This window comes from Rhinatrema bivittatum, chromosome 4 (genome assembly GCF_901001135.1).
Source record: "Rhinatrema bivittatum chromosome 4, aRhiBiv1.1, whole genome shotgun sequence".
NCBI classification, from domain to species: domain Eukaryota; kingdom Metazoa; phylum Chordata; class Amphibia; order Gymnophiona; family Rhinatrematidae; genus Rhinatrema; species Rhinatrema bivittatum.
Genome location: NC_042618.1, coordinates 142,156,142 through 142,183,991, shown reverse-complemented (window position 1 = coordinate 142,183,991; position 27,850 = coordinate 142,156,142). Strand labels below are relative to the sequence as shown.

The window sequence follows — 27,850 nt, the reverse complement described above, 5'->3', positions numbered from 1 at the left end:
AGAGAGATGTGAACAGGCTTAGCAATGGCTCTTATTTTTTTTCAGGCTAAGCCAATCTGTACCCCAACCACACACACAGACTTGCATCTTTGCTTTTCTTATGGCAATCAGAACTACAAGCCTGTCCTGAAAAAGATGGAGTCACACAGTAATCACAGGCATGAAAGAAATCCATAAAAAAGAAACCAAGGCTTTATGTTTTCACATAGTGCCACATCAGGATCTTGAAACAACTATTACTAAAACAGGAGATGTGAAGCTGGGCAAGTCAGACTGGTTAAGGGACTGATGTGGGTTGGATAACACTAAGTTTGATAAAGATAAGTCTTCAGAAGGCAAAAAACATAATAGAAAACAGTTAATCAAAACCTGAGCAGTCTCAGCTTAGTAGCTATCCACAGCAGAGCCAATATCTCCTCAAATTATTGCATTTCGTAATCACTCTCCTCAGCTGCAGTGATTTATTGTCTGCCAAATATTTCCTGGCAATTGGTCTGGCTTAGTTTATATTCTTGAAATAGCCTAGAGCTAAAAACAGTGAAAAACAAAACAAAGAAAAAAAAAACCTAGGACTACATGCAACAGAGTAAAAATGAGGTAAATCTCTATTTCAATTACACAGTGACAACAGTGAGTGTATACCAAGGATTATTCTTTGGAGAAAGGGCAAAGAATGACCTTCACTGCTTATCACTAAAGTATTTTATTCAGGCCTATTAGAAATTAATATTGGCTGGTAACTAAAGCAAGCAACTGCCAGGCATCCAGAAAATTCATGCATATTTAATTAGTTAATTTGCATTTTACAACATGCAAATAAAATATGCAATTTAATGTTTTGCTGCTTGCTTGTTCCAAAAGTAAGTGCTCCAAGTCAGCTGGGACTTATGTTTTAATGGCCAATATGATATGTGGAACATTTCTTTTGCAAAAAATGTAGATTTACATGACCGATATACACAGTGTTAAGAAAGTAGTCACAATGGATAAATTAGTTCTTACCTGATAAGTTTCCTTTACTTGAGTCCAAACACATGGGTTATGTCCACCAACCAACAAAAGGAGGCAGAGATGAACAGGCTTGCTGAAGTCACCTTACATAGGTTCCTATGCTGCTTTCAGCCTGCCAGTATCCTATAACAAGCTAAGCATAATAAAACTAAAAACATATTCCCCACACCCTCACACCAAGGGATTTTCAAAGAACATACTAACACCACAATTAGTATAAACCAAATAGATTAATATCATCTTACCTTACCCACTGAAGTGATTAAAATTATATGTACACTTTCTAAAAAGAAATGACCAAAGAATACCACAAGTTTGGAAGATAAAGGAGAGTCCTGCACTGGTCTGGCTGGAGTCAAGGAAAGGAAATCATCAGGTAAGAAATAAATAAGGTCTCCTTCCTCTTCATCTAACCAGACAAGTCCAAATGAATGAGATGAACCCAAACTATACTTCCGAGTGGGTGGAATACTGCCAAACCCACTCAAGACCTTCAAAACAAAGGATTCTTCCTCTGAATAATGTATTGCAAAAGAATGAAAACACCAGGTCACCACTTTGTAACTCTTCAGTGGTGAAACTGACCAAAGCTTGACCTAAAAGACAGGAAACAGAGAGTAGGATTAAATGGTCAATTTTCTCAGTGGAAAAGGGTAAACAGTGGAGTGCCTCAGGGATCTGTACTTGGACCGGTGCGGACGAGTGAGGTTATCAAATTTGCAGATGATACAAAATTATTTAGAGTAGTTAAATCACAAGCAGACTGTGATACATTGCAGGAGGACCTTGCAAGACTTGAAGATTGGGCATCCAAATGGCAGATGAAATTTAATGTGGACAAGTGCAAGGTGTTGCATATAGGGAAAAATAACCGTTGCTGTAGTTACACAATGTTAGGTTCCATATTAGGAGCTACCACCCAGGAAAAAGATCTAGGCATCATAGTGGATAATACTTTAAAATAGTCGGCTCAGTGTGCTGCAGCAGTCAAAAAAGCAAATAGAATGTTAGGAATTATTAGGAAGGGAATGATTAATAGAACGGAAAATGTCATAATGCCTCTATATCGCTCCATGGTGAGACCACACCTTGAATACTGTGTACAATTCTGGTCGCCGCATCTCAAAAAAGATATAGTTGCGATGGAGAAGGTACAGAGAAGGGCAACCAAAATGATAAAGGGGATGGAACAGCTTCCCTATGAGGAAAGGCTGAAGAGATTAGGGATGTTCAGCTTGGAGAAGAGACGGCTGAGGGGGGATATGATAACGGTCTTTAAGATCATGAGAGGTCTTGAACGAGTAGATGTGACTCGGTTATTTTCACTTTCCAATAATAGAAGGATTAGGGGGCATTCCATGAAGTTAGCAAGTAGCACATTTAAGACTAATTGGAGAAAATTCTCTCTCACTCAACACACAATAAAGCTCTGGAATTTGTTGCCAGAGGATGTGGTTAGTGCAGTTAGTGTAGCTGGGTTCAAAAAAGGTTTGGATAAGTTCTTGGAGGAGAAGTCCATTAATGGCTATTAATCAATTTTACTTAGGGAATAGCCACTGCTATTAATTGCATCAGTAGCATGGGTTGTTCTTAGTGTTTGGGTAATTGCCAGGTTCTTGTGGCCTGGTTTTGGCCTCTGTTGGAAACAGGATGCTGGGCTTGATGGACCCTTGGTCTGACCCAGCATGGCAATTTCTTATGTTCTTAAGAAACCACTTGCATCCATGTGTGGGAGTGGTAGTCCTCCAACAATACAGACTGCACTTATGATTTTTTTTAAAACCAGCACACCAATGAAACTTTCATAGCCACTTCCTCCTTAAAATGACACCCCATGAAGGACAAAGATGATCTGATTCCCTAAACCCATTCATGACCTTAATTCTACAACAGGGCCCCTGACACATCCAAGGAATGGAGCTGCAAATACACTTCCCCACACAACACTCTACGGAAAAGAGACACACTACCCAATTAAGGTGAAAAAGCAAATCACCTTCGGAAGGACGCTGAATATGTACAGATCTGTACCATCTCCTTTGAAAGGCCAAGGCAGATTCCCTGCACGAATGAGCTTACAACTCAGAAATTTGCCTGACATAGTATATTGCCACTGTAGCAGCTCAGCCAAGAAAGAACTTCTTTAAAGGGCTCAAAAGAGGTACCCACCAGAAAGAATATTGCCACATTCAAATTTTAAAACAAGACCTGTTCTTTTACTGGCGCTCTACATGTTTCACTCGTCATAGAGAATGAGAAAATTCCAGATGAGAGGCTAAAGGCATACACTGAACGAAACCTTGGAAACACACAATTGTCACTATTTGTACTTTCAAGTAATAGAGAGCTAGGCCTTTATCTAACCTCCTTGCAAAAAAGACTGACAAATGGAAGGTATCAAATTTCCTCTAGGGAAAACATGTTAAGCAGAACAAAAAAGTCTTTAAAAATCCTCCAAACCTGATATATACCAAGGATGTAGAACTTTCCCGAGATAGCAACAAGGTATCCACCATCTCTCAAGAATATCCTTTTTTGATTAAACAAGACCTCTCAAGAGCCAGCTACAAGACAGAACTAAACCGGATGCCCACAAAAACAGACCCTGCCTCAGGGGACCTGATTTCTGAGATAAAGAGAGAGGGAACTCTCATCCAACAGCTGGAATAGAACTGCATACCAAGGATGCTTTGATCAATCGGGTGCTACCAGAGCTACTGACCTTGAAGCTCTGAGATCTTCTGTAGGAGATTGTATTTCCTTTTGTGGCCATTGATACAGAGTAGTTCCTGCTCCAGCTAAGACTAAATTAAGGCATCCAGCCTAGATGACCCTATTTTTTCTTCTGCTGTAGGATTCTTTTTACAATTACATTCCTGGTGAACACAATTAGGTCTAACACTGGCTCATCGCACCACAATGTGATGAAAGACTCCTTCTATAGTTTCCACTGCCTGAGGTCCAGAATGATGTGGCTGAGACAGTCCGCTTGAACCTTCTCTACCCCAGGTATGTGAGATGCCAATAGTATTCTTGGATATTTTTCCTCCTAGGTTACGTTTGATTATTACCTATGCTGACACCTGAGAGCTCTTGGTGATATGCCACTGCCATGGCATTGTTGGACAAAAAAAAAAAAAAAAAAGACTGCTTGATTTCAAAGAACTGGCGCCAAATGGAGCAATGCCGGCCAAACTGCTCTGAATATCAACCAGATTAGCCATCGGATCTCTACTGCTGACCAAGCTGTCGTCCAGATCTTCTCCATTCTCCAATTCACAAGAACAAGCCACCAAATGAAGCCTTCTCCTGCCTTATCTGGGTCCAAGAACCCAATCGCACAGTTTTGTGATTAAGGATCTCACTTGGAAGTAGGGCTCTTTGCAAGTGCCTTCATGAATCAGCTCAAAGACTGCCACCATGGAACTCAACAGCTGAAAATAACTCCCTATGGAGGATATCCTGGTGCACCACAAGGAATTCAGCTGTGCTTGCAGCATCCGAGTCCTCTGTACTGTCAACACTCAGCCCCAATAAGCGTCAAAATGAGCCCAAGATCAAATAGGTTCAAGCGGACTGTTTCAGCCACATCATTCTGGACCTCAGGCAGTGGTAGCTAACTCATTCTCCTGGGCTAATTCTGACCTGACTAACCAATCTTCCAGGTAAGGATAAATCAGGAGACCTTTTTTTAAGTAAGAAAGTTCTGAGGGCAGTGGTCAACCAAAAGGGAGGATCTGAAACCAAAAACAATTTCCCAGCATCAAAAAAAACCAGAGAAACTTCTGAAGGCCCTCCCTCAGAAAAGAATATACCAATATGCTTCTCTCAAACGATGGATACTAAAGATTTGTCTCATCTCACTGTTAAAAGAGCTTGAACTGGTCTTAAACCAGTGGCGTGCCAGGGTGAGAGGCAGGAGTTTAATCTCTAAGCTACCAGGTGGCTCTACCATAACTGATCTAGAAGTCTCCATAACTAATATAGAGGCCCTCATTCTGAAGTGAGGAACCCTCAAAACTTTGTTGACTTGCATCAGATCCAAAATAGGTCAAGAGATTCTTTTTTTTTTTTTAACCACTTAATAGATGGCATACCAACATTAATCGCATTGCCCCACAGGCACTAAACTACTGCTCCAATGACTAGCAGATGATCGAGCATGACCCAAAATGCCTCTCATATCAGAGGAAAAAAAAAAAAAAAAACCCAATGAGAAACCATAAATGTATCTTAAGTTAAGACAGGCAAATTCTAAGGCGTGGCTGCTCTGAATGATCTATAAGACCCACTGGTCTGTCATAATCTGGGTACATATCTGGAGAAATTTTGAAAACCAACTGCTTATCCTTTGTTCCAGAGACTGGCCCCTTACTCCTTCATTGGGAGCTTCGGGAAGTCCTGTAGTTCCCAAACTCTCAACACTCTCCTTTCTTAGAACTTCAAAAAAAGGACCGAAATCTACCATGTGACCCAGATCTTTGACATCCCAAAGGCAATTGACTCAATGATCCTTGCTGTTCATCCTCTAGCAACTTTGGAAGTTTAGATTCCCCCCAGGCTGCAACTCTTTGCTTTAGGTCCTTGCCAAATAGAAGCCTGCCCTTAAAGGGAACTTGGTCAGTTGACTCAAAGAAGATGAACTCTGCAGCCACACAAATGCCTACTCACTATACTAGAAGCCATGATCCTAACAGAGATTTGAACTAATCATAGATGCATCTGCCCAAAGGCTACCCCCCAGTTCCAATTGCACTGCCTTCTTTAGGTTTGAAACAGTGCTTTCCTCCAAAGTCTCCTGCATACAGATGAGACAAGCACAAACTTATTTTAGTCACAACATAGTGGCACACTGCAATCTGAAGAGACATACTAGCCATCTCAAAGGCTTGCTTGAGAACTACCTCTTTTCTTTTCCATCTTAGAGGGCCACACCACACTCCACAATAATTGTGATTCTCATTTATTTACTTTTTTATACCGTTATTCGAATGGACATCATAACGGTTTACATTAAACTGATGAGAAATACAATAAACAGGGATGGGGAGGGGACAAGGGGAAATGAGAATTCTGAGAAAGGGAAGAGAGAAAAAAGGATAGAGATAACAAGAGAACAAGTGTCTAAGGACTAACAAAATAATTATTTACAAATTTACAGTAGGCATCATACGGTGTACAGAGCAGGCAATTGAAAGTTGTAGCAATTTACAAGAGGCTAGGAGAGGTTCAGGTCTGGGTAGGTTTGATTGAAGAGCCAAGTTTTCAAATCTTTTTTGAATTTATTTGTACAGACTTCCAATCTAAGCTTGAGGGGCATAGAATTCCAGAGGGAAGGGCCTGCTATGGAGATGGCTCGTTCCCTAGTGGAAGAGAGGTGTGCAGTTTTGTGTGAGGGGGTGACGAGGGTTCCTCAATGAACTGATCTAGAAGGCCGGTTGGATGAGTGGAAACGGGGGAGCATTGTCAAGCCAGGCGTGGGTTGTGGTTGTAGAGGGATTTGTGAATGATGGTGAAGGTTTTGTGTATAATACGGGCAGGGATAGGGAGCCAGTGCAGATCCTTAAGAATGGGGGTAATGTGGTCAGCTTTATGGGTATTCGTCAGGACTCTCGCCTGGCATTCTCAATATTTGGAGGGGCTTGATGGTGGTGTAGGGGAGGCCTAGGAGTAAGGAATTGCAGTAATCCAATTTTGTGAGTATTGTCGCTTGTAGGACTGTATGGAAATCTTGTACATGTAGCATAGGTTTAAGCTTTTTTAGAATGTGGAGCTTGAAAAAACCTTCTCTTAGGGTGGTGTTAATGTGCTTTTTAAAGTTGAATTGGTTGTCTATGGAGATCCCCAGATCTCACACATGAGATGGGAAGGAATAGGAGGAGAGATCTGGGTCATGGGAATTGGGTAATGAGAGATTCTGCTGATTTGAGATGAGGAGTTCGGTTTTGGAAGTGTTGAGGGCCAAATGGAGGTTAGTAAGGAGGGTATTTATGGAGGGTGAGACAGCTTTCCCCAAAATTTAAGGATTTTGGGAACGGATTCTTTGATAGGGATGAGGATTTGGAGGTCATCGGCGTATAGGAAGAATTTGAGGCCGAGGTCCGCGAGGAGTGGCAGAGGGACAGTAAGTATATGTTGAAAAGGGTGGAGGATAAGGACGAGTCCTGTGGGATACCTTAGGTCAGGTGGATATGGGAGGATTCGGATTTGATGATTTTAACAGAGTAGGCTCTATTTTTTTAAGTACAATGTGAACCAAGGAAGGGCAGTGCCTGTGATACCAATGTCGGCTAATCGGTCCAGGAGGATCTTATGGCTAATGGTATCAAAGGCAGCAGAAATGTCAAGGATGGCGAGAATAAAAGATTGTCCATGATCCATGCCTTTGAGTAGGGTGTCACTTAACGAGAGTAGGAGGCTCTCTCTATTGAGGGACTTACGGAAACCAAATCGGGATGGGTGTAGGATGTCATGATCCTCAAGGTAATCAGAGAGCTGGGAATTGACGATCTTTTCCATAACTTTGGCTAGGAAGGGAAGGTTGGAGATGGGGGCAGTAATCAGAGGGATTGGAAGGGTCGAGGGTGGGTTTTTTGAGGAGTGGCTTAACCACGGCAAGTTTGAGGGGGTCAGGGACTTTACCATGGGTGAGGGTGCAATTGATGATATCGGCAAGGTGCTTCGAGATGGAGGGGATGGATAGTAGATTTTTTATGGGTATGGTGTCAGAGATATGTGCAGCGGGTTTGATTCTTTTTAGGGCAGATTCAACTTTTGGCGGATGTTAGCTCAAGGGAGGATAGAATTGAAGGAGGATGTTGGCTATTTTGCTTTTGAAGAACTGTGCGAGTTCTTCACATTTGTTACCCAGCTTCTTCATCCGTAATGGGTGGGATGATGGGTTTAGTGAGTTCCACCACGTAGGTGAAGAGGACTTTGGGATTGTATTGGTAATCATGGATTTTTGCTGCATAAAAGTCACGTTTGGTCTGGAGAATCAAGAGTCTGTAGGAGTGGAGTGTAGATTTGTAAGAGGCCAGCGTGTTTGTGGGTGGGGTTTTTGCGCCATAATCTCTCTCTTTGATTCTAAGGTTGTTCTTAAGTTTTTTTAGTTTGGGAGTGTACCATGGTTTTCTTGTGCTGTGTGGCTGGGGTATCTCTTTAATAGTGAGTGGGCATAATTAGTTGGCTATTGTGGAGGTGATGTTGTTCCATGAGGCAAGGGCTGCATCTGGAGTGGAAAGATCTAGATTGTTAAGAAACTTGGTGCAGGAAGAGATCAATTAGTCGGTGAGACAGGGTTTGCGATAGGAGATGGTGAGGCTGTGGGTATGGGAGGGAGTGAGGGGGGCCTTTGTGGCGAGGACTGCCTTAATGAGGGAATGGTCAGACCATGGGACTGGTAGGCAGAAGGGTGAGTCAGGGGATTTAAGACTGGAGTTGATGAAAATAAGGTCAAGGATATGGCCTGCTTTGTGGGTGGGGGAAGAGATAAGTTGCTTGAAGCCAAGGGCATGTAAGGAGTTGAGGAAGGTCGTGCAGGAGGATGTAGCGGGGGTAGAGTCTACATGAAGATTAAAGTCCCTTAAGATTACCACAGGGATGTCGATATTCAGGTTATCAGATATGAACTCAATAAGGGGGGGGAGGGGTTGTGTTCCAGAAGGCCGGGAGGAGCATATGAGAGATTTGGAGCTCTTTAGATTTGAAGAGGCCGATTTCCAGTCTGTGGGGGGCGGTAATGTGTATGAGTTTAAGTTTAAGGTGTTTTTTTTTAGCTATTAGGAGTAAGCCACCCCCTCTTTTTTTGGGTCTAGGGAAAGAAAAGATGTCATGAGTGTGGTTGGGAAGCTGATTTAGGAAGACTGTGTCAGTGTTTTTGAGCCATGATTCTGTGATAGCGCAGATTTCAAGGTTGGCATCTGTAAGAAGGTCATTGAGGATGGGGGCTTTTTTGAGGAGTGATTGGCATTGAATAGTAGGATGACTAGGGAGGTGAGGCCCAGGAATTGGGTGAGTGGGGGAGACCATGATAGGAAGGAGAGATTTGCGCTGGATAGGGTAGCGAGGGAAGGGGGGGGGGGGGAAGGCAAGTCTGTGGGTGGGATAATGAATACAGGGGATGGTGTATTTGGTCATTGAGTTTGCAGAGGGGATAGAGGAGGTAGAGGAGGCTCTATAGGAGTAGGAGGGGAGGGAGGTAGAGGAGCTGTCTAGTTGCAATGGTGTGGCAAGTTTGGATGCTGGGAGAGGGTAGCTCTCAGGCAGGGCACCGGGACTCCACTTGGAGGGTGCTGATGGCACAAGGGAGGAGTGAGAAAATAGGGCAAGGTAGCAGAAGCCAGTGCATCTACCTCAGGAAAACTAAGTTTCCTGCTTCATGGGAGATAAGGGGAGACAGTGTCACCTTTCTTTTTTTTTTCCCCCCTCAGTGAGCAAATCCCTTCAGGATAATCCTATTTGAATCAACCACAAAACCCTCGCCGGATTCTGAATACTAGTCAAAATGGGATTTTTCTAAGGTCTCAGGACCTTCCCTCCATTGTTCTCTCAGAAATTATTTGTACCAGCAAGGAATGAGAAATTAAGGAGAGCAGTTCTTTTTCATGAAACAAGCTGACCACAACAGAGCTCTCTTCCCCTTCATGGAAACACTCTACGTCCTAGACTCTCCTTTAGTCACTTAGGGCTAGGGATTATCACTGATTTAGAGGACATTATTTTTGGCCTACTTTCTCATCCTCTTATCACCTGAAATCTCAGAGTTGCTTTCCTAGGAAAGCAAAATCCTAGGATAAGGAACAGAGGCTGTACTCTGCCCCAAAGAGAATGCCTATTGCAGATATCTTAAAAGGTCTGAGGAAATTCTGACAAGCTGCAGTGGAGAAAGGTATCAGGGACAGTAAACTGCCAATATAAAAACCAGCAGCTAAATCGACCCCAGAGGAACAGGGCTATAGACTCCTGCACAGTAGGATTCCAGGGTGGAGGGGCCTAGTTCAAACTTCTTACCACACATATAAAATGGCCACCGGACCAGCTATGGCAAACCAACTGCCAGCAGGAATCAACTACACTACAAGCCCTGCCAGAACAGTCCCTCTCCAGAGCAGATATTTCCTTTTGCTCTTGGAATCTCTCTCTCTCTACATAGCAATGGACTCAAGGTACCTCCACCAGCCCCCCCATCTGCTTCTGGGTTGCACAACATGTACAGAGTGCAAGTTTTCCTCCACAGTCTTTTGGAGAAGATATACCCTCTTTACCACATAAAACAAAAATTCATGGGATATGAAAGAGAAGCATGCTTGTTCTGTTTTTTTAACTCGCTAAACACTGTCTAAAGCACCTCTGAACAATACTGAGACTCCTGAAAGGAAACACCATCCTGTGCAAAAATCTTGCTTTCTTCTTTTGTTTCTTTTTAAAACTTTATGAAAATTAACACAGAGGGCAAATCAGAAACCAATCCAGGTTTTCTTTCCTGTTTTGTTTTGGGGTTTTTTTAGGTCCAACCAGAGAAGAGAGGGAAGGAGGGAGGGAAAGAAATAGGAGGAAACAGGGCAACAATGAAATGTGAAGCCCATACTAACCCCTTGGAAGCCCCCTGGTCTAAGGCCATGTTCGACTGGAAGAAGCAGCACAAGGCTTTCACTGCAGGGTCTGCCCCTTCAATCTGCCCTTTTCAAACAGCCTAACTAGGCCTCATCTCAGAGCATGGGACATGCTCTCCTACCATCTGCTGGAGACAGAATACTGGCAAGCTGAGGGCAGCATGGGAGCCTATGTAAGGTGACATCAGTAAGCTTGTTAATCTCTGACTCCATTTGCTAGTGGGTGGATATAATCTATGCATTTGGACTGGTCTGGCTAGATGAAGAGGAAAACTGTTTAAGTGTATTGGAAAAATACTAAGGCATACTGCTGTTTATACAATGAATGGAGAGCAAAATTAATGCACAAATCAGAGGCATTTCATTTCTTCATATATGTTTATATTCTCTGGGCGAAACCATGCGTACCAAAACTAGGAGTAATTGTGTACACACGGTTTTGGCGATGTCCAGACTATGCTATAAACAATAGCATGTGAGGATGTGGTCATCAAATATATCAAAACCCTGCAATAACTTGCTTCAGTAAAAAAATAGTTCATTGTGCCAGTTCCATAAATGTCTCAAAGTCCTTTTCCCCCACTTTTTCCACTCCCTGGCAACCCCTAATAAACCAGTTCTCCAAGCATTGATAGAATCCTGAAGTCACTTTAGAGGCAACCAGCACTTTATCACACGTTTCTTTTTAAACTCTAGCTAAACTCACAATTAATGGATAACTAATTTCCATGCTAATGTACAGTACCTCAACTGAATCATGACGGATCTTAATTTCATAGAAGAGAGGAGACATTTTAAGATAGTAGGAGGCAGCCTGATGGGTCCATCACTTGTTTCCTGACCCAGTTCAAAAGGGGAATCATGGGGGAAGATTCATGTATTGGTTATGACAACTTAACAAGAATTGCACATAAGAATCTTGAAAGATGTATGCATTACATCAAGATGACGTTCCTGTGAACTATATTCTGTATGTAGTCAAGGAACAGGTGGCTGAGAGAAGTAATTGCAAAATGCTATGCGCATAGTAAATCAAATATATGACATTTATTAATAGTGTTATTCATGAAACATAACATTCATCACAATGTAATCAGTTTATGAGTTCCTCTAGGCCATGATATCTTCATAGTAATACTTTTCTTTTAAAAACCTTTTTACCTGTCTCAGCAACTTCTCTATGGCCGACATGACCATGAGCCCTCTCCATACAATCGGTGCTGTCTCTTCTACCAGAAAACCAATAGACATGCTGTAACAAGTGTAAAAAAGCCAGAACACTTACAACTATAATCATACTAAGGCCTATAATGAAAAATGTAGATGGAAAACAAACAGTTCAAAATAAAAAGAAAAAAACTTAAAACATGCTCACCATGCCACGCCATAGTTTACAAGAGGCCTCATTAGATTCTCTAAAATAGGAAAATATATAGGAAATTAGTTCTTACCTGTTAATTTTCATTCTTGTAGTACCACGGATCAGTCCAGACAGTGGGTTGAGCCTCCTTTCCAGCAGGTGGAGACAGACTAAAACTTGCAGGATGCCCTATATCAGGACAAGAGCCTATCCTCTCACCCTTCTGTATGTCAAAGCAGAAAACAATAAAACCAAGAATAGGATCAAGCAAGTAACCAAAAGCTCAACGGAGCAACCATAGATTAATGTAGAAGCATAGTATACCTATACGCTCTTGCATAAACTTGGTATAAATAACCACCAAGGCTTCCGGTGTAAATGCTCAGTAATCTTGCACCAGGGAAAATATGAAATCTGCAGACCTGCAAGAAAATAAGCTTCGAGAGACAGAAGACAGACAGGGAAGGGCGTCTGGATGATCCGTGGTACTACAGGAACAAAAATTAACAGGTAAGAACTAATTTTCCTTTCCTGTATGTACCCGGATCAGTCCAGACAGTGGGATGTACCAAAGCTTCCCTGAACTGGGTGGGACCGAGACAGTCCCACTCGAAGCACTTGCCGCCCAAAGGAACCGAACACCGGAGCGTGTACATCCAGACGTAGTGCCGAGCAAAGTGTACAGAGATGTCCAAGTGGCAGCCCTGCAAATCTCCTGCAGAGAGACAGACTGACTCTCCGCCCAAGAAGTAGCCTGAGAACGCAGAGAATGGGCTTTCAGGACCCTCAGGAAGTGGACGACCCTGACAAAGATATGCCGAGGAAATGGCTTCCTTCAACCACCGCGCAATCGTGGTCTTAGAAGCCTGTTTACCCCAGTTGGGACCACTCCAAAGGACGAAGAAATGGTACGAAACGCGAAATGTCATTGGTGTCTTGAAGATAACGAAGCAAGACTCACTTGACATCCAGTCGACGGAGGTCGCCCCCAGCCGTACCTGCAATCTCCTCCGGAGAGAACGCGGGGAGTTCCACCGACTGGTTGATGTGAAAAGCGGAGACAACCTTAGGCAAGAAGGAAGGAACCATCCTGAGAGAGACCCAGAAATCAGAAAAACGCAAGAATGGCTCCCGACAGGACAGCGTCTGAAGCTCGGAAATATGACGAGCAGAGGAGATAGAGACTAGAAAGACAGTCTTAAGAGTAAGATCCTTGAGCGTAGAGTGGCGAAGAGGCTCAAAGGGAGCCGCACAGAGAGCACGAAGGACGAGGTTGAGACTCCATGACGGACACGTGGCCCGAGAGGGAGGGCGGAGGTGTCTAACGCCCCTCAGGAAACGAATGACATCCGGGTGAGCAGCCAAGGCATGACCATCCACCCAACCCAGGAGAGAGCCAAGCGCAGAGACTTGAACGCGTAAGGAACTGAAGGAGAGACCCTTCTGAAGGAAAGAAAGAACCAAAGGAATCGAGGCGGAGTGCGCCGGGACGCCCGCCTCCGTACATGCGGACTCAAAGACCTTCCAGATGCGCACATAGGCCAGAGAAGTCGACTGCTTCCGGGCTCACAGCAGGGTGGAGATGACCTCCTCCCTATAACCTTTGTGCCTCAGGCGACGCTGTTCAAAAGCCAGGCCGCTAGACAGAAGCGATCGGCCTGGTCGAAAAATACAGGTCCCTGCCGGCGGAGACAAGGGAGATGACCGAGGCGCAGGGGCCCATCCACCGCTAGATTGATGAGATCTGCGAACCATGGCCTTCGCGGCCACTCGGGAGCGACGAGAATCACCGGACCCCGGTGGAGTTCGATTCTCCTGAGAACTTTCCCTACCAGAGGCCACGGGGGGGGGGGGGGGGGGGGGGGGGGGTGTGGAACACACGTACAGAAGCACGTCCGCTGGCCAAAGTAGAGCCAGAGCATCCACGCCCTCTGCGCCGTGTTCCCTCCAGCGGCTGAAGAACCGATTGGCTTTGGCATTGCGCAGAGTCGCCATGAGGAGGACCCCACCTGTCCACTATCAGAGCCATGGCCGCGTCCAAGAGTTCCCATTCTCCTGGATCGAGCAACTGCCGGCTGAGGAAGTCGGCTTGAACATTGTCTTTTCCGGCGATGTGAGAGGACTGCAAGGCACAGTAGGTGACGCTCCACTCAAGCGAGGTAGGCGGCTGGCTTCTAAGGCTACCAGGGGACTGCGAGTGCCCCCTTGGCGATTGATGTAGGCGACTGTGGTGGAGTTGTCGGACAGGACTCGTACCGCCTTGTCGCGGATCAGAGGAAGGAACTCCTGAAGGGCCAGGCGGACCGCCAAAGTTTCCAGCTGATTGATGTGCCAGCGCGACTGAGTCTGGGACCATGTCCCCTAGGTGGACTGAGATAGGCAGACCGCACCCCAGCCCAACAAGCTGGCGCCCGTGGTTACTATCGTCCACTGTGGAGCTTGAAGAGGCATCCCTTGTAGGAGACGAGGAAGGGCAGCCACCACTGTAATTCATCGGCAGTAGACTCCAAGAAGGGAAGGACTACGTGGAACTGCTCAGACACGGGTTGCCACCAAGACAGCAAAGCTTTCTGTAATGGACGCATATGAGCAAAAGCCCAGGGGACCAGATCGATGGTAGAAGCCATGGAGCCCAGGACTTGGAGATAATCCCAGGCCGTCGGTGAAGACAGTGCAATCAAATTCTGAACCTGACCGATCAGCTTGAGGGCTCGCACCCGAGGTAAGAAAACCTTGCCTACTCAGGCATCGAAGTGTGCTCCCAGAAATTCCAAATCCTGGGAGGGCTGAAGCTTGCTCTTGGGAAAAGTTCACTATCCACCCGAGAGAGGCAAGGAGCTCCAGGACTCGATCCACCGCCCGCCGGCAAGAGGTCTCAGACTTGGCCCTGATGAGCCAATCATCCAGATGGAAGGGATTCTCGTCAATCCCTTCCCGGTGCAAGGCCGCAGCCACTACTACCATGACCTTCATGAAGGTGCGAGGAGCGGTCACAAGACGAAGGGGAGAGCTCGAAACTGGAAGTCCTGGTTGAGAATGTGGAATTGGAGAAACTTCTGGTAGTCGCGGTGGATGGGGATATGAAAATATGCTTCTGCGAGATCGAGGGAAGCAAGGAACTCTCCTGGACGGACCGCCGCAATGACCGCCCGCAGGGTTTCCATGCGAAAGTGGGGGATCTTGAGGGCCCGATTGACCCTCTTGAGGTCCAAGATTGGGCGGAAAGGACCAGTCCTTTTTGGGCACGGTGAAGTAAATAGAATACTGGCCGGCGCCAATTTCCCTTTCTGGATTGGGACCACCGCCCCCAGATCCAGAAGCTTGGAGAGAGTCTGGACCACCGCGTCCCTCTTGGCCCGGCCGCAAGGGGAGAACAGAAAGATCTGGAAGTTCCCTGACAAGGTCGAAAGCGTACCTGTCTCTGATAATGTCGAGGACCCACTGATCCGAAGTGATTTTGACCCATTCCTCGAAAAACAGGGAGAGGCATCCGCCGAGGTCAGGGACAGAGGGATGGGCTGGCTGAACTTCATTGTGTGGCAGGTTTAGCGGTGGTATGCACGGGCTGGCCCTCGCGAAAGGGCCGCCTGCCACGAAAGGACTGCAACCAAGAATGCGCATGAGAAGACCCCCTAGGAGTACTGCCCCACCCTCGAGAAGCGAAGAGACGCTGACCCCTGAAGCGAAAGCGAGAGGCCGCAAAGGACTGAGAAGCCTTAGGGCGGTCCTCTGGAAGTTTATGGACCTTGTTGTCAGCCAAGGAGTCCATAAGCTTTTCGAGGTCTTCGCCAAAGAGCATCTTACCTTTGAAGGGAAGGGTGCCCAGCCGGGTCTTCGAGGACTGATCAGCCGACCAGTGGTGAAGCCAAAGGAGCTTCCGGGCAGCCACTGCTGAAACCATCGCCTTGACACGGACCAAATCGTAGAGGGCGTCTGACACGTAAGCGATTACCGCCTCCAGACGTTCGGCCTGTTCTGCCTCACCTGGCGGAAGCTCCCGGGCACAGAGTAATTGTTGGACCCACTGGAGGCCTCCCCCGCATCATGAGGCTGCTACAGCAAGACGCCCGAACCCCGAGGGCCAGGACGTTGAAGATGCGCTTCAGGTGAGCCTCCAGCTTACGATCTTGCGAATCCTTTAGGGCCGTGAAACCTTCCACCGGGATCGTGGTGTGCTTGGCCACTGCAGAAACATAAGAATCCACTGATGGATATCGCAACAGCTCCAAGCACTCTTCCGGGAGAGGATAGAGCTTATCCATCGCACGCCCCACCCGGAGCGAACCCTCAGGAGCCTCCCATTCCCATAGGATAAGGAGCTTAAGCATGAGGTGGAAGGGAAAGGCCGAGGCCGGAGACTGGAGCCCTCCCAAAACCGGGTTCATATCCTTAGGAAGTGAGGCCATGAGATTATCCACGGAGGGACTTTCCAGACCCAGCTCCTCCAAAACAGAAGGGAGGATGAGCTCTAGCTCCTCCTTACGAAAAGGACGAAGGGCTCTGGGGTCATCCCCCTCTGGGGGGGGGGGGGGCGCATCTGCCGAATCCGAGGAAGCAGCGGGGTCTGAGGACCCAGGAGACACCGGGGGAGGGGAGGAGGGGGGCACCCCCGGGACCACCCGCACTGGTCCCTGAGGCTCCGCAGCCGGTCCAGAGGTCAACGTCGCTGAGCGAGCGATTTTAGACGGAGGGGGGGCTTTCATCCATCTCATGCAGGCTAGCTAAATAAGATTTGTGCATGAGGAGGACAAAATCCGCGGAAAAAGGGACCCTGGATTTACCGAGGGGGGGGAAGAGAGGGGGGGGGCGAGGGAAGGTCAGGACCCCCTTCCTGGGAACCCACGGTGGCCAAATCGGGGGTTAAATCAAAAAAATCCGGCCCCCCAGCCCCAGCCCCGGCTAGGCCTTTCCCGGACTCTGCCGACCCGGAAAGGCCTAGCCATGCCGGGAGGAGTGGAGCCCCGGGCTAAATTTGCTTGTCCTGCCGAGGAGGGACCTTCCCCACCCGGCAGACAAGCAGTGCAGAGGCCCTGCTGCGAAAAACGCGAGGAGGACAGCCCACAAGAAACACTGGCTGTCAGCCGGGACATAGCAACCTCGGCTGAAGAAAAAAAAGCTGAAAAAACAAGCTTGATTGACAGCCTGCACAGCAGGAGAGAGCAGGCGAGAACCTGCTGCCTTCTGCTTCTCTGACTGCCGGTTCTAATCCTATACTGACCAGAAAAAGTTAAAAAAGCTGGTCAACTGCTGCAAATAAGTTAGAGGTAGGTGAGTACCTGCAACTTATTTAAAGTTAAAACTTTGAAACTTTTTTTTTTCTTTACTGAGCCCAGCAGCGGGTTCAAAGCCCTCTCAGCAGCCAGAGGGGGAACGAGGCCCAGAGAGCGTCGGTCCCCACACCTGGAAGTGTACATGGACTCAGGACTAAGCAGGGAACCCCCTCCTGCAAAAGGGGACAAGCTCCCCTGAGCCGGGCAAGAGGTGGGAGATGGACATCTCCCACACAAAAGAGCACTAAAGAAGGTAAAACTTCCTTCAGAAATTCACTTTCTATTATTTTTAAAAACAAGAACCAAAAGAAGTACTTGCTTGAACCTAAAGAGAATAAAGAGGCTGACTAGCCTACAGCAGAGAACCGAAGGGGAAATGCTGCACCTGCTGGGAGACAGATGAATACTGAAGGGTGAGAGGATAGGCTCTGTCCTGATATAGGGCATCCTTCAAGTTTTAGTCTGTCTCCACCTGCTGGAAAGGAGGCTCAACCCCACTGTCTGGACTGATCCGGGCACATACAGGAATACTGTATTTTAACAATGACATTTGATTTATTGGTGATTTTAAGTGAAAATTATGCTCTTTTATAATTTCCATAAGGTGCTGTTGAATATACTGTAGGAGTCTTCAGTTGGTGTCAAGGCACTAGTAACCAAGTTCAGGAAGTCACTAAAGGTCTCAAAAGCATGAAGAAAATGCAAAGGAACTTCAAATGCTAACCATAGTTCCATTATAATCTTCTTGATTAGATCCCAGGTCTGCCTTAATGATTTCAGGTACAGCAACATATTTCTCTGTAAATTTTGACCAAACAAGGACTTTTTCAGCTTGTCTGAGCACTAGGAAAAAGCCAGATCCTTCACTATAGTAAACCCCATTGATGGAATAGAAAGCCTTAGTAAAAATAGCAGCAGTGAAACAGATTTATATCTCCTTTTGGCCTGACAGTTTCCTCCTGAAAAACTGTATCTCCAGCTCAGTTGGAACCAGAAATTCCAGTTTCCTGCAGCAGATTTTCTGCGGCAAGAGTTGACAAATTCTGTGGTAATTAAGGGGCAAATTTGTCTAATTTTGGATATATTTGCAATTTAAATGTTTTTGTTTTTTTTACTTTATAAAAACAAAGTTGTTTTCTGACAATTGTGTCCAGTTAATTTATTTGGGTTCTTTATTACAGGAAAACTGCTTTTAGTGTATGGGGAAGACAGAGGGAAATGGGAAAGGATGTGGTAATAGGAAGAGAGATCACAGAGGAAGGAAATGAAGAAGGCATCATAGGCAGCAGAGGTAGAGGGATAAGGGATGGAAAAAAACAGGTTGAGGGAGAAGTAAAACGAGAGAGGATTGGGGATGAGGAGGTGGGAAGGGAAGATTAAGATGGGGGAAGAGATGGAAGGAAGCCAAAGCCCCAATCACACCCTCATCCCCTCTTTCCTTTATCCCTCCTTCCAGAAACCTACGCTCCAACACAGGATTCCTAAACATCCCCACCTTAAGAGACACTCATCTTTCAACTACGCGAGAAAGAGCATTTTCCATTGCTTCCCTCAAAACTTGGAACACCCTACCCATAGAACTGAGGACACAGCACATCCAAAAAACATTTTAAAAAGACCTAAAAACATTTTTATTCCGCAAACTCTATTCTAACTGACACCTGATCATCCCAGCACTCAACAGAACTTGCAAGCATAATCCTCCTCCTTCATGCTCTCCTGATGTACCCTCCTTTTCTACCCCTCCCTGCTCACTCCCTTGATCCGTTAAGTTCTTTGAAAATGTTCTCCGCAATATTCTGTTATTCAACGACTAAGAAAATATGTTGATTGTTCACAAAACCCTACTGTTCCCAACTACTAATGTATACTAATGTATACTCTTATGTTATTAGTTATTTATTTACTCTTATGTTATTAGTTATTTACGTTATAATGTATTTCTCACCCCTTGTTTTATGTAAACCGACATGATACGAACTCCGTGAATGCCGGTATAGAAAAATACAAATAAATAAATAAATAAAATACTATGTTAACTCCATTTGATTATAAGATAATTGCATATGTTAGATGATAATTGCAGATTTGTAAACCGTTATGATGGCTCTACTGAATAACGGTATATAAAACCCTACCCTACAAATACCCTTTTGATCCTCTCTCCCTCTTTCACTTCCTCCCCCCACCGATCCCTCCCCCAACACACTGCTTCACTCCCTCCCCTGCTCACAAACCTTGATTCCCTCCCACTCCCACCCCCACGAAATCCTCACTCACCCTGGATCCCTCCCCACTCCCCCCTCAATCCCTTCACCTACCCGCTCCAGTCATGAAAAAGGACGAGGACGACAGAAGCCTTGCAGTGCCTTGGACACGTCCTAATCCACCCGAGCATTGTGATTTGAACCACGTAGCTCAAAGCAAAATGCTTGGGCCAGGCAAGAGAGGACGACAACACAGCCACAGGAAAGGACAAATTTTACAGTCCTTACCATAGCATCAAGGGAGACCGTGGGGGGGGGGGCCTGGCTGGAACCAACCACTCTGTTCAGTTACAGTTCTATGAGCTTTCATGATGCTTTTGCCTCTATTTCATATCTTTTCCCACTGCAGTAATTATCCTTGTATCCTTGGCTGGAAGTTAAGTACCATGACTCTTCAGAATATGTAATTACGGCCCATGAATCCAAAGAACGATGGCTAAGACTTCCCCCCTCTTCCTTCCCACTACCCCAGAGGCTATAAACGCTGCTTCTCATCAAGTCCAGTCCAAGCCAGCCTGGGGAGCAGAATCCTGGCCTGGAAATCAAACTTTGGTCCCTTCTATAGTATTGCACAGCTCTGTCACTGAGCCACTAAGTCGATTCTTTTTTACAAACATAAAAACCTGATCAATGAACTTGATAAGCTGCCAAAGCAAGCAATACTATACATATGTCAAGACAGAGATGGTATAAAAGTTGTCACCTGATGAGAACCTCATTGTCAGAGCAGGTTTTTTTTTAGGTCAATTATATTGGACACTGAAGACGAGAGCGACACATTTTTAGATTTCTCTCTCCATTTATCCATATTTTCAACAGCTTCTAATTTCTTGATGACTAATCACATCTAGTAACCACTTATAAATCCATAAACCCGAGCATGTGTGACCTATGTGTCTTTCTGGAAAGGGAGACAACTTAATTATGGACTTGGAAAAGAAATCAGCAATATTAAAATTGTCAGTATTATAATTTTTAAAGATGACAAATCTGTTGCACACTACTTAGAAATACTTGAAATAAATGTCTCATCCAAATACAATCTCGTGTCCCTTTTTTCTGACTGGTGTTTGCTGAAGAGGTACAAAAATGCTTTACTTACTCTCAGACACTTCAGGGTCCCCATTCAAATTCATCATCTTAGGAATGGAAGGGCCATATACATCAGCATCAAGTAAACCAACAGTCTTTGTCTGTAGTGGGTAAGAGAGACTGCATGAGATGTCCAAAGCATTGAGAATGACAATAAAACTAACACATTGATCTTGTGACGTGTGACATATTCATTCACTGCACTAAGATTCTGTAGCACACTGACTGAGCAGTAAGAAGTCTATAATAAATTACATCTACTGGTGTAGCAGAACTAAAGCTGTGAGGTATCCATCCATTATTCAACCTCTCTTCAAATACTGTCACACTTTGTCAGCACATTTTTCGTACGACAGCATGTGAGAAGTCAGTGTATAAATGTTAAAAAAAAAAATAAAAATAAAATAATAATAATGGATAGTTATATTCTCTGCTAAATGCTCAGAAAGTACTGTGTATCTGTGATATGTATGCTTAATGACTGAACTTGAAAGAGACTGGATAGGGCTGCGATAATTTAATTCCTAGCCGTGCTCGACACACTAAGCCTTTGCCCCATGAATTTAACCAACCATAGAAAGCTAGAATACGCTTGACTGGCCTCATAAGTAAGGCAAACGTCCTCTGTTCTGGCACAGGAGATCTGCATTCCTATCCAATAGGGCTGCTTTTGATATAGCAAGGAGGTGATGTCTGGTGGCCCAGGGAAGGCACAGAGGACTAATGGTAGCAGGTTATATTTCACATACCTGGAAGCTAAAAGAAAGACCCTGAAGGATTCAATCCCTCCCACTCAACACTATGCAAATGGCCTGAACATACCACAAAATGTATTCTTTTTCCACTGATTTTGTTTGCTATAATATTGAAATTTCCATGAAAAATTACATTAAATAAAAACAAAGGTCCCCAACTATACTAGCCAATAAGGACTCTATAAAAGGGCTAAAAATAAAAAGTATGGTTTCTCCATTATTCCTGCAAAATGTTTGTGCAACATCAAATTTCCATTGCTGCCATTTCAACTTAAGTACTGCCTGCCATAGGGATTCCTGGTTTTCATTACTGGAAAGAATTCCTAAACTTTTACTTTACTACTGGCCAGTCATGAAAGGGAAAATGTAAATAAATAAAAGCTAATGAGCTCTAGCTTTTCCCTTTATATTTTGTAAGCAATTTTAGAATAAATAAAAATATATATCACCTTTGGCTTACATGCACATTTTCATATTTAGTTAGATACCTTTATGTACATAAGAGCAATGCTACAGCACAATGATGGTTTTTCCTGAATCTCTCTCACACATAACTGGAATACTAAGCCCCATTTCCCATATATAAGTGCAAACTTTCATTTTTATTTTTTTTAACTAGAAACTGAGAGCCAGAATAGTTCATGAAACCATTACAACCACATGTTAAAAAAAAAACAAAACACACTCAGCCAAACCAACCAATTTGATCCTGAGTCAGGAACATGTGGACAAAGAACCAAGGTTTAAAGCACAACATGGTCCAATTTTGGAAATATGTAAAGCAACCTATGCATGGTCCCTTTACTATTTATGCTCCTCCCACCAGGGAACATACTGAAATGTTCAGAGCAGTGAGCTGCATATTCATTGTGGATATCCTGAAAAACCAGGCCTGTTTGTGGCCACTTCTGATGTAGTGGTGTTGGTGGCTCTCTGACTCTTGTGGTGATATAGTAAAACCTGTGGCAGTGGTGGCAAAATCTCTCAATCTGGGGAAAGATACCCTGATCCAGCTGAACAAAGATCTATAGAGGTGGTGAGAAATGAGTGTCAGGAGCCTGTCCTGGGGCCAGAAATGTGGAAAGAAAGGAGAAAAGGAGAGCTGCCCATCCAATGCTCTGACCCAGAAATCAAGAAGTACACAGGAGAGAATCAAGCACTGGAGAAACAAGCACTAAAATTGGGTCCTTGGGAATCAAGAGCCCAGAATCAGAGGATGCTGAGGAAACTTAAGAGAAGGCCTGGCAGCTCTGCTGGCTGACCATTTCAAGTCTTTAGAGTCTGGAGTAGTGGAAATGGATGGATGTGGTTCCTATTTATAAAAGTGAAAGTAAGGAAGAGGCTGGGAACGACCTCTGTGGTGAGCAATTAATGGAATCCGTGCTAAAACAGGGGAATAGTGCAGTTTCTGGAATCCGGTAGACTGCAAGATCAGAGGAAGCATGGTTTTACTAGGGTAAACCTTGTCAGGTGAACCTGATCAATTTCTTCGATTGCCATGGCCCACATAGGGAATCTATGGAACCTAGAGTGACTGTCTGGGTTAACAACTAGCTGAATAGGTGGTGAAAAAAAAGGTAATGGTAAATGGAGTTTACTCTGAGGAGAGGGACATTATTAGCAACAGGGATCAATCCTGGGACCAGTTCTTTTCAACATTTTCATGAGCAACATGGTGGGAAGACTGTCAGGAAACATTTGTCTTTTTGCCGATGATACCTTCTTCTGTCTGTAATAGGGTAGACAGACAGGAAGGTAATGGAAAACATAAGGAGCAATCTAGGGAAGCTTGAAGAATGGTCTAGAGACTGGCAACTAAGATTTAATGCTAAAAAATACAGAGTAATTAATTTAGGTTGCAAAAACCCAAGGGAGAGGTACAGTATTGGAAGTGAAAGAAGAGCGGGATCTGGGAGCGATCATATCTGATAAGGTGGATAAAGCAACGGTAAAAACCAGAAATATGGGCTGTGTAAGCTGGATCGGTGAAACGCTCTCTCTCGTTCTCTAAGTCTCTTCGAAGATGCCTTCTAAAAGAAGAGGTAGAGTGCGCTTATATCCCACCGAAGCCGCTATGCCTTCTACCCAGAGATTGATAACGTCTTACCGTTCTACTCCAACCTCAGGAAAGGAGGGCGAATTCCCCACTGTGAGTAACCTCGAAGGAATCGCCAGGGGAGGTGACTGAGCCCTCCGTACCTTCAACCCCCTCAGGCCCCGAGATTGTCTGGCTCCTCTCCCAAGCCCGGGGCGCCGTTGGATGACGTTGAATGCTCGACTCCGGATGGTGGGGGCTTGAGAGCGGTCTTTACCCGGTTCGAGCCTAGCACAGCTACGGACGGAGGACCTGAATAGTGAAGGAGCTGGGGCTTGCTTCCTGACTTCAACACCGGACAGTGAACCTGGAACCTCGGCTGGAGCGATAGGAATGCCCGGGACAGCAACGGAGGAAAATGACAACCCATTGGATGATATGGGTGAGTCTTCATATTCCACCTAGACCAGAGGTGGTAACGCTGGAAGCGTTATGGGATTTAATGGCTACTTTGGGCCAGTGCCACAAGGAACAAGGGTTAGAATTAAAGCGAGTGAAGAAAAAAGTGGAAGTCCTGGAAGAGAAAATGGAGGAGCAGTCTTCTGGATTTAAAGAACAGATTGGAAAAGTAGAATCTTTAACATCTAAGAACTCAGACTGTGTGGTAAAATTAATAAAGGATATAAATTATCATAATAGGAGACTAGAACAATTGGAGAATTTCAACAGAAGATTAAATTTACGTTTGTTAAATTTTCCTAGAATTCTAGGTCAAGATTTTCTTATAACCTTAAAAAAGTATATGGTAGAAGTGTTAAGATTTGAAGAACAAAATCTACCTGTAGTGAATAAGTTGTCTCTTGTATCAACAACCCCTAGTGTAAGAAATAACCAACAACAGCCTGAGGTATTAGAGAATTTAACGCAGTTCTTGGAAAGTTCTATGGAAGAAGTTTATGAGCGGGGAACCCTGATAGTGGCTTTCTTTAATGAAGCTGACTTGAGTCAAATAATGCAGAGATATTTTAAAAATATATCAGCTAGTTTCTTTACTCAGGTCAGAATTTATCCTGACCTTACTCTGGTCACACAGGAGAGACGCCGCGAATTTTTGGCCTTGAAGTCTCAAGTAATAGCTCTTGGTTATAGTTTTATGTTAAGATATCCTTGTAAATGCCTAGTCAGAGTGCATGACGAGTCCTTCATTTTCTTTATTCCAGAGCAATTGAAATCCTTCATAAATGCAAGGACCATAACTACCCAATCCTTAGTAACAATCTAATCCCTGAAAGTACATGTTATAAATAAGGTGTGGATACGACAGCCTGTTTCTTAATACTTTCTTTGTTAAACGCCCAGATTTTCCCCCCCCCCCCCCCCCAGTTTATTTCCTTTATTGTGGGGGTCATGAGTTATATGTTAATATAGATTATATGTTTAAGGATTACTATTTGTAATATTTTCTTTTGGATATTATTGAAGATTGCTCTCTTGATGTCGAAATTGTGTTTTAACATATGCTCATGTATCTCTATTTTTTTTTGGAAGTGAGAGTGATTTACTTAAATGTAGATGAAAAATGAATAAAAATAAAAATTTAAAAAACACCCCAGTAATATACTTGGCTGTATAGGGAAAAAGAAATGTCAGCAGAAAAAGGGAAGCAGCATTGCCCATGTATAGGTCTCTGGTAAGACCTCAATTGGAAAACTGTGTATAGTTCTGGAGAATGCACCTTCAAATGGACATAAAGTAGAGGGTGGCTACTAAAATTATCAGTGGTCTTTGTTCTAAAGCTTGTGGGGATAGAGTTAAAGATCTAAACATTTATACCTTAGAGGAAAGGCAATATAGGGAGATGAGAGAGAAACATTTAAATATCTCAAAGGTTTCAGTGCACAGGAGGCAAGCCCCTTCCAATGGAAAGGAGGCTCTAGATGAGGGGTCATGGGATGATGGTGACAAGGGGTAGACGAGAAATCTTAAGAAAGATTTCTGTACAGAGAGGATGGTGGATGCATGGAATGGCCTCCTAGTGGAGGTGCTAGAGACAAAATGGTATCTGAATTCAGAAAGCATGGGATAAATACAAGGATTCTCTAAGTCACTGATGGGAATTGTAAGGCTAGATTAATGAGCAGATAGGCAGACTACATGCGGCAAATGGTCTTTTTCTATCCATCTGTAATGCTTCTAGCCATTCAAGAGAGCCTTGTACTAAAGGAAAAAAAGTGAAGGGATCCAGGAGCGTACATAAGCAAGGATTAGAAACCTTCCATGTTGTAATCTCTATATCTGCTTGGAGGAATTTTACTGCTTAAGAGACACTATAAATTGCATTTCTTTAATTTTTAATTTTTTTTTACTTGAATTGTTTAGTAAAGACTTATTTTTGGGATACCAGAATACTATGTGCAGTGTCTCCTTATTTATTACAACTAGATGCCTTGGAGACTAATTCTTCCCCTCACCCCCCCCAACTCGAAGAATGCGTGCCAGTGATTGGGGAGAGTGTCAGAAGATTCAGCCCTGGTACTGAATGGTGCCTTCCCAGCAATGAGATGGGTAACAGCACCTCAAGTCTCCGATGAACCTTACCCTTTGTTCTTTCTTGAAATGGGTAACAAATATATAAAACCGTCTGTAGTAACAAAAATGTCTCAGAAGCTGATGACACCTTATAAACTAATAGATTTATTGAAGAATAAGTTTTCAAAAGACAAGATCCTACTTCATGAGATGTACTGAGACGTCTAACAGAGGGGACTCTTGTTCTCAAAGCTTATACTTCAATAAATCTGTTAGTCTATAAAGATGTCACCAGCCTCTGTGATGAAAAGTTTTATTTTATTTAAAGGTTTTGTATACTGATTAATGTTTACACATCATATCGGTTTACAAAGTAAACAGTGCAAATGGAATGAAACAATACAGATACAGGCAATTTATCAGTTAACAAATAACATAGCAAATATAATGTGAGGCATAGAGATAATTGTAGTCAATCAACATAAGAAATATGTACAACTCAAAGGTTTATCAGGATTACATTGATATTATTGTAATGAGGTATAGCTCTTAAAATTCATTTTTTTAATCCATGCTCCCTGGAAAAATACTATTAACTTGTATGAAGTGGTACCGTAATTTTCAATGAAAAAAACAAAGAAAATTAGCCCAGCCTTCAGTGAATAAGTGCATAAAGGTAGCAAATTCAAATTGAAAGTTGTCAATGGCCAAGTCCTTGGACCAAGTAAGAAGGAAGGGTTGCCAGAGGAGAAAGGGAACCAAGATGGCGACCTAGACAGTAGCCCGGCATTTGCTTGTTTCCTGAATTTCGTGAAAATTTTCATTTTTCCAGTGGTGTTTGACCTGCTGGAACACTAAAATGCCACCGAGAGGAAGGGAAAAGTAAAAGTAAGGGTCTTACCCCTCTAGCCCTACGTTACCTATAGGGCAAAGGACGATCCAGCAGGGCACCGGAACGACTGCAAAAAAATGGGGTAAGAGCACCGGCCATTAGGGCAGACGGAGGAGAGCCCGCCCTAACTTCAGAGGAAGTTTCTCTTAGCTCCCATGATTACCGCTTACCACCAGCTGTGCGGGAGATATCGACGCCGCGCTCTGGCAGGGCTCCCGAAGTGGAACTCTCCGTGCACCAGAGGATGGAGCTGTGTCGTTTATAGACCTTGCGCTGAGCTCCCCAAGGTCTGAGAGGAGCGTCTCTGGCTTTTTAGACCTGGAAGGAGTGGGAAATTCAGGAAGTTGAAGGAGGCGAGAGGCCTGAAGAAAACTCTCTTCCCTTCCCGGAGCAGATTTGTCGTGGTTACTCTGGACTCCCTCTGGGACCTAACTTCAAACAATGGTGAGAACATTTTCGGACTGTTCTTTAAAAAATTAAACTCACTATCTCTACAAACAGAATCAATGAATAAGAACAGTGAAATGATTCGCCAGGAAACATTTAGAAAAATTCAAAAATATTGAATGTGAATTACAACAGGTTAAAACTGTGCAATCCACTATTATACAAGATTGTGGCTTAATTAACAGGAAAGTGGAATCTATTGAAAATGCCCTAAGACATCTAAATCTTCAAATTTTAAACTTCCCCAGGGTTGTGGGAGAGCTTCCATGTGTTACAATTAAAAGATTTTTCCTTGAGGTGTTAGAATATTTGCCTGAAACGGCTCTCCCCTTGGACAAAGTTTATATTTTTACCAACTCGAGCTAGTGTACAAGGGCAAGCTGCTATGGTGGATCTAGAGAATTTAACTGATTTTTTGGAAGCTTCAACCTATGAAATAGTGGAAAGAGCAACGCTGCTGATTTCTTTTTTCAGCGAGAAAGAACTGAGCGATGTTATGCAATCTTATTTTAACAAACTAAAAACTCTTTTCATGGGACAAAAAAAAATCAGGCTATTTCCTGACATGATTAGATCCA

At 44.2% G+C, this 27,850-nt stretch overlaps 1 protein-coding gene across 9 annotated transcripts in view; it reads right to left on the bottom strand.

Annotated features, from left to right (window-relative positions):
- The window catches only part of NUBPL (nucleotide binding protein like), a 132,110-nt gene that overhangs the window by 70,396 nt on the left and 33,864 nt on the right, over nucleotides 1-27,850 (bottom strand). For 6 of the 9 annotated variants that reach the window (XM_029598909.1, XM_029598913.1, XM_029598910.1 and 3 more), the window contains exons 4-6: nucleotides 20,625-20,715; nucleotides 12,001-12,040; nucleotides 11,787-11,877 (exon numbers count right to left, since the gene is read on the bottom strand). In XM_029598909.1, coding sequence (XP_029454769.1) covers nucleotides 11,787-11,877; nucleotides 12,001-12,040; nucleotides 20,625-20,715 — 222 coding nt within the window. The remainder of the gene's footprint in view (nucleotides 1-11,786; nucleotides 11,878-12,000; nucleotides 12,041-20,624; nucleotides 20,716-27,850) is intronic. The other 3 variants (XM_029598916.1, XM_029598912.1, XM_029598919.1) reach the window with 3 other exon arrangements.